General features: G+C 30.2%; 1 protein-coding gene across 1 annotated transcript; it reads left to right on the plus strand.

Moving 5' to 3' along the window:
- Positions 1 to 5,221: 5,221 nt before the first annotated feature.
- On the plus strand, positions 5,222 to 6,835 carry LOC117686255 (uncharacterized). Its single transcript, XM_034460997.2, has 3 exons — positions 5,222 to 5,725; positions 6,208 to 6,370; positions 6,487 to 6,835. Exons 1-3 carry the CDS (start codon positions 5,417 to 5,419, stop codon positions 6,765 to 6,767), a joined length of 753 nt encoding a protein of 250 aa, XP_034316888.2. The 5' UTR covers positions 5,222 to 5,416; the 3' UTR covers positions 6,768 to 6,835.
- Positions 6,836 to 7,066: the final 231 nt, after the last annotated feature.

Here is a 7,066-nt window from a genome sequence, read left to right on the forward strand (position 1 = left end):
GAGAACCAAAACAACTTAAATTTTCATTCAACAGAATTCAAGGAAATAAAACAAAAGAAAAGAAAACCTCCTCCTGGAATTCCAAATAAGAGAATTAAGTGGTTGAAATTTTTGTAATATGAGTTCCATAGATGAAAAAGAAAAGCAAATTGCTGCGGTGTATTACGGTGCCAAAAAGTCAGCGAGTTTTTCTGGACCTCAAAAAGTTTATCAAGTATTGCGAAAAGAAAACAGTAAGATTTCTTTTGGTGATGTAAAAAGATGGTTTAAAAAGCAGGAAGTATATGGATCGCATAAAAGAATTCAACGTAAATTCAAACGAAATAAATTTGTAAGTTTCAAATCTGATTATATATGGGATGCAGATGTATGTATTATGGAAAAATATAAGGAATATAATAGAGGATATAAAAACTTTCTGTTAGTTATTGATACTTTCTCCCGGTTTACATTTACTCGTATGATTAAAAGTAACACTGGAAAAGACATCAAAGCAGCATTTCAATCTATTTTCAAATCAAGCAAGCGAAAGCCAATGAAAATAAGAACAGATCAAGGTAAAGAGTTCAATAACTCAACTGTTAAAAATATGCTTCGAACGAATAAAATTGATTATTTTACAACTCAAAATACTGAAATAAAGGCACATTTTGCTGAAAGGTGTATAAGAACAATAAAATCTAAATTAATAAAATATATGCACAACTCTAATACATTTAAATGGATTGATAAACTTAAAGATATCACTGATTCATATAATAATACTATCCACAGATCAATAAAAACAACACCTGCGTCTGTTAAAAAAGAGGATGAAATTAAATTATGGAAACTGTTATATGAAGATGATGAAAAATCACAGAACAAACCACTTAATCAATTTAAATTTTTAGTTGATGATGTTGTGCGTATTTCATCTATAAAAAGGACATTTGAAAAAGAATATGATGTTCGGTGGAGCACAGAGCAGTTTATTATAGCTAGCAGACACGTTAAAGAAAATATTGCTAAATACGTGCTTAAGGATTTTAATAACGAAATTATTACTGGTGAATTTTATGAGCAGGAACTACAAAGAATTTACGTGGATGATAAAACAATGTATAAAATAGAATATGTTGTTAAGAAACGATCACGCAATGGTAAGAAAGAAGTATTAGTAAAGTGGATGGGTTACAACTCTTCATTTAATAGTTGGATTCCCGAGGAAAACATTGTTAATTTTGAATAATCAGATATACTATTGTTTGAAAAAAAAAAATGAGTTATTTTTTTATGATTAATTCAAATGATTGTAATCATATTCACACTTATAACACATCACAAGATTTTACGACTGAACTTCCCCATGAATTAGATCTGAGCGGTGATTGGGAATGCGGACTTACAGAATTTTCCTTTCAAATGAAATCAGAATTTCTTAAATCGATTTCAGAAATATATATATTTTGCGATATATGTGAGGATATATTTGTAAGAAATCAACAATTACCTGTTTTAAGAAGAGTACAACTTCAGGAACATGATGATAACACTTACTCATTTATTTTTTGTAAGCCGTTTTATATGAAAGTTATACAAAAAAGAATTAAGAGAATTCGCGTGTATTTATTTGATGAGAACTTGCAATTATCCTCATTATCTCAAGGAACTTGTAACTGTACACTTCATTTCAGAAAAAGAGTGCAAAATTTATTTTATCTATAAAAACTTTTGTTATAATTAAAAAGGAAATGATGGCCAATCTTATTCCATATGTTTCTTTTGCTGACAAATGGAAGACACATTTTTTGAATATGGTTACAAATGATCAATCAAAGCATAAAAAGGTCTATATAGTAGGGAAAAATCTTCACGGCAAAGGAGATGATGCAATAATCAAAATGGTTACTCCAACAAAGGAAGCAATTGATAGAGCACGCGCAGTTATTGATAAGGAAACGGAGTCATTTACATGCAAGAAAGCAACATGTTGTGGAGATAAAAAGAAAATATCGAAGAAACGTGCTCATTCTAACCGACGAAAGCCGGCGAAAAAGGATCAGTCTAAAAAAAAGAAACATTCCACCGAAAAAAAAATTAAGTTTTTGTTATAACAATATAGTGATCATGTTTAAATTCCAAGGAGCACAGGATGGACACTCTGACAACATCGCAGTTTTTAATTTACCTACAACCGATGCAGGATTGGAATCATTTGAATGGATTGAATATCGTCCTTCTGGACAATTACTTCCAAATTCTCCGATTGAATTTAACATTTTTGGATCCTCAACTTCTTACATTGACTTAAAATCAACATTATTATATATCAAACTGAAAATTGTTAACGGAAACAATACATCGGTAACATCAAACGATAATGTTGGATTAATTAATTTACCATTACGAACACTTTGGTCTCAAGTAGACTTTACTCTTCAACAACAAATTTTAACGAGTTCTGTTTCTACGAATTATGCTTATAAAAGTATATTAGATATTATGTTAAACAAAGACTTAAAAAAGCAAAGCAATGCTTTACAAAGTGAGGGGTACTTTACAGATAATGCAGACGGTATGGATGATGTTGACGCTCTACAAGGAAGGAACAGTGGGTTATATTACAGATATCAATTAACAAAGGATGGAGAAATAATTGAATTAATGGGAGGATTGAGCTTAGATTTAATGGATGAAAACCAAAATCGATTTTTAATAAATGGAATTCAAATTGGAATTAAATTGTGGCCGAATAAAAAAGAATTCTGCTTGTTATCTTCAAATGAAAATGCTGACTTCAAAGTAAATATTGTGGATGCTAAATTGAAATTAAAACATATTAAGTTAACTCCTGGCGCTTTCATTGGTCATCAAGAAGCAATTTCACAAAGAGATGCTTTGTATCCATTTTACCGATCAGACGTAAAAACATTTAATATACCAACAGGACAATATTCATTTAGTGCAGATGATTTATACTTAGGTGCAGTACCCTCTCATCTTATTGTAACTTTGATATCATCGGAAGGGTTCAACGGAAGCTATCAAAAAAATCCTTTTAACTTTAAAAACTTTGATTGTGGATATGTAGGGTTTTTTATCAATGGTCAGTCAATTCCTTCATCTCCGTTTACTCCAAATTTTTCTTCAAATAACTATTTAGAGTCCTACTATAGTTTGTGTAACAATTCAAAAGTTGTAAATTTTTCTAGAGAAGAATATTCAAAGGGATATTGCATTTATGTATTTGATTTGGATTGTTGCGAAAAGGAGGGAATGTTCCCTCTTATAAGAAAGGGGCATACAAGAATAGAATTAAAGTTCAATACACCACTGAGTGAAACAGTTACTCTATTGTTATATGCTAAATTTCCGTCTTGTTTATCTATAGATGCGGCACGTAATGTTAATGTGAAATAATGAATTCCAGCGAAATATTTGATTTGCTGATGTCTAATAAGACTGTTGAGAAACAATTCAAAGGTGTTTTAGCTTCCGATCAGTTGAATTTCATAGAGACACAGAGACCTGCTTTATATGTGGTTAATACAGATACAAGTGATAAGGCGGGATTACATTGGGTGTGTATATATCTACCAACTACACATTCCTTTACTATAGAATTTTTTGATCCCTTAGCTAATAGCGTGGATAAATATAATCATTACATTTCAACATTTTTAATTGCAAATGGTCCAAATTTCATTTACTCTAACAAAAGAATTCAAAACTATTTTACTTCTTCTTGTGGACTTTTTTGCATATTGTTTTCAGTGTTAAGATGTGAAGGAAGATCTTTTTCAAATATCTTATCATTGTTTACAGATGAACTTGAAAAAAATGAAAAAATAATCGACAATTTCTTCGTAAAATAGGATATTTATCGTTTAACAAATGATTAGCATTATCATTTTGCATCGTTGAGTCGAGGAGTGAAGATGTTAGTTAATGAAATGAATATTGAAACAGATGAACATGACATTCTTAATAATTATAAAAAGACAAGAGGAAGAATGTCAACTAATCTATTTATAATTTTATGTTTGATTTCAATATTATCAATAGTGTCTGTTGAATTATCAAAGATAAATCAAACAAATTGTGAAAAAAACACCCATTTAAAGGACAGCGGTTTTTTACGTGATCCATTATTATTGAAGATAAATAAAACTTTGGGAGAAAAAAATGCAACTAACAAAGAACAATATTTACCTGCATCATCCAACGCTGTCGGGATTTTTGAAATCAGTCCCTCTTAGAGACATATTATCGTTAGAGGACGTGTAGTATACCACATCCTCTCCCCACATTCTGCACTGTAATGTAATATGTATTTATATATATATTTGTCTGTGTACATAGATTTAAAAAATGTTTTATTGACATGAATAATATCGCACTGTATTTTTTTATTTTAAAAAAAAAAATGTATTTACTTGTATGAAATAAATATTTTAAAAACTATATACATACTTTTCTCCTCCTTCCATTCCGTCGCCTAGCTCCCTCGGATCTAGGCTGATGGCTAGGTCCCTCTGACCTAGCCTGATCCTGATTCTCCGAGTGTGATGACGGAGATGGCATTTCTGCCAGAATAATTAGTTTCTATGTGATGGGAAAAAAAAAGGTTGATTAGAGGAGAAATAAGTATACCGTGAAAAAAAAAAATTGATTGTTACTTAAAGATTAGACTGATTAAATAATTTAACTTACCAATAAATTCAATATAGTGATCAAAACGTAGTACACTTTTTGCTCCATGTTTAACAACTCTGAAAGAATTGGTGATTTGAAAATAAAATTCGTTCTATATATATCTATATGTAAACAATGGAAGTGTTATAACATGACGTTAGAAATTTATGTCAGTGTAACATTTTTATGATAATAAAACTTATACATGTGTAATAAATTAATTAATAATGTTCACATCGATAGATATATAACCTTTTTATGTTAATGGATGTTATAATGTGCATTATCGATATAATGGGTGTTCATGATTATATAACAACACAAAATGTTAACACCTTTAGACAAGCATCTTGATCTATCAACACCTTTAGTGTCTGAATAGCTATAGATATTATTACATAATTAGTATGTCTTTTTTTTTTCTTTTTTTTTGACAATGAATTATTTTCTTTGATACATTGGTTGATCTATAACAGTAATCCTTTCAGGTGAATAGTTTTTTTTTTTTTTTTTTTTTTTTTTTTTTTTTTTTTAATTCTTTTTTCTTCTTAAAAAAAAAAAATTACCTGAATAGATATATTTTAAAGTATACAACCATGATGTAATTAATCTAAGACTGAAATTTTAAAATATTTATAGAATTTTTACAATCTTATATATTTTGCGTACATTAGTCGAATCCAAGCCTCGTTTTCAGTTAGCGTCACTTTGAATTGAGATTGTTAGTTTGAGTTAAAAGATGTTGTTACTTTGGATTTGTCTGGTCTGCGGATTTAGTCCTGCATTATCTACATGCAGATGGGATCAAGAAACCCTAAGGTGCAATGGGGATGATGGAAATGTGAGACATACCCCGAAATTACGAGAAATCCAGCGGGTGGAAATGGTTAGAGTGAAGAAAATCTCCTTTGCCCAAACGGATGTACCAAACCTGCGTTATCTAGCAATTAAGGACTCCCCTACACTTTCATGCAGAAATTTCACAAACTGGATGCTAGATATCAACGTTACGATAACGATCAACGACAGAAAGTGTAAAAATGTTGTGGTAAGTCAATATTTACTCTGAACAATAATCAAATCTCGCGGATCTCGCACGCAGCGGGAATTAACGTCAATTCAATATTGATCACTTTTTTTAAACAAAATCACATTGATAACAAATTTTGCAAAATATATAATAATCCTTATCTCAGCGAGGTTATAATATATACAAATATCAGAAATAGCATCGAGTATATTATCAAGGAAAATGTTCTTTTATATGTATATAAACAGTAATGTGATAAAAATCTTAAAAATTAGTTAAATTTATCAGAGACTGTTTTAAACTTAGAAGATAGTTTACTGTTACTTATCAATTCTTAAAAAATTATGTAAACATTACATATGTATTTAAATAATGTTCACCAGGTCTTTGATGATTATTGTAATTGTGTTTGTACCAATAAAATATTTGTATTAGATTTATTTCTTTTAGAGAGGGGGAGAAATATTACATTCTTTAAATCATACTATATTTCCTTTCAGACAACCCTGCTTCCCAAAACTATGAGAACAAAGTCTCCAAGAAAAGTTTGGAAAACGAAATCTACCACACAATCCACCACACTTTCTACCACCGATTGGACTAATAACACCACCCTTTCAACTACTACCTCTTCATCCTTAGAACCTTTTAACTTAACACCTCGTATGTATTAGAATCTTCACAGACAAATTATTTGAATATATATATGCATATATTTAGTACTAATAAACCTGTTACATTGATGAAATGTTTCTTATAAAACTTTTTTTCTTTTTTAGAATTGAGTGAAGCTGTACTCATCCTTACATATTTAGTCATTGGGATGTTTCTCGGGGCCTTTTTCACCGGGTTTGGGGTAGCCCTTTGTCTTAAACAGCCATCCTTCTGGAATAGATGTTGGTGTAGAAAAGCAACAGTGCGTCGCGTGGAAACCATTCGCCTTCAGAACACCTCATATCTAGCATCAGCAAGTGGGTCTGATGACACCCTCTTCACTCATTCCCCTCTCCAGTTGCCAGACTCAACTACGCCAAGGATTGAACATCAGCATCTAGAGTGATGTGTTTAAAACTCAGAAAACGTTGTGGGGAATGAAAATTTAAACCTTTCAAATTTCATTTTCAATATATTTAAGAGTAAAAATCAGCAAGCATCGAGCATTTTGTGAAAAATATGGAAAGTGACATAAAAACAATAATGATAAAAACACATATAAAGATAATCAGAATGAAGATTGTATTTAAAATATTTGGGTAATTTTTTTTTTATTCGTGCTGTTACTATGGAAACCACGTGCTTTTAGACTGACTGATTTGTACTTCATTTTAACATGAAAATTTTTGTATATACAAATACAAT

Source organism: Magallana gigas, chromosome 1 (assembly GCF_963853765.1).
Source record: "Magallana gigas chromosome 1, xbMagGiga1.1, whole genome shotgun sequence".
Taxonomy (NCBI): Eukaryota; Metazoa; Mollusca; class Bivalvia; order Ostreida; family Ostreidae; genus Magallana; species Magallana gigas.

Coding starts and splice junctions, on each gene's coding strand:
- LOC117686255 (XM_034460997.2), top strand. CDS start 5,417: ATGTTGTTACTTTGGATTTGTCTGGTCTGCGGATTTAGTCCTGCATTA. Junction 5,726..6,207: donor GAAAGTGTAAAAATGTTGTG/GTAAGTCAATAT, acceptor ATTTCCTTTCAG/ACAACCCTGCTTCCCAAAAC. Junction 6,371..6,486: donor ACCTTTTAACTTAACACCTC/GTATGTATTAGA, acceptor TTTCTTTTTTAG/AATTGAGTGAAGCTGTACTC.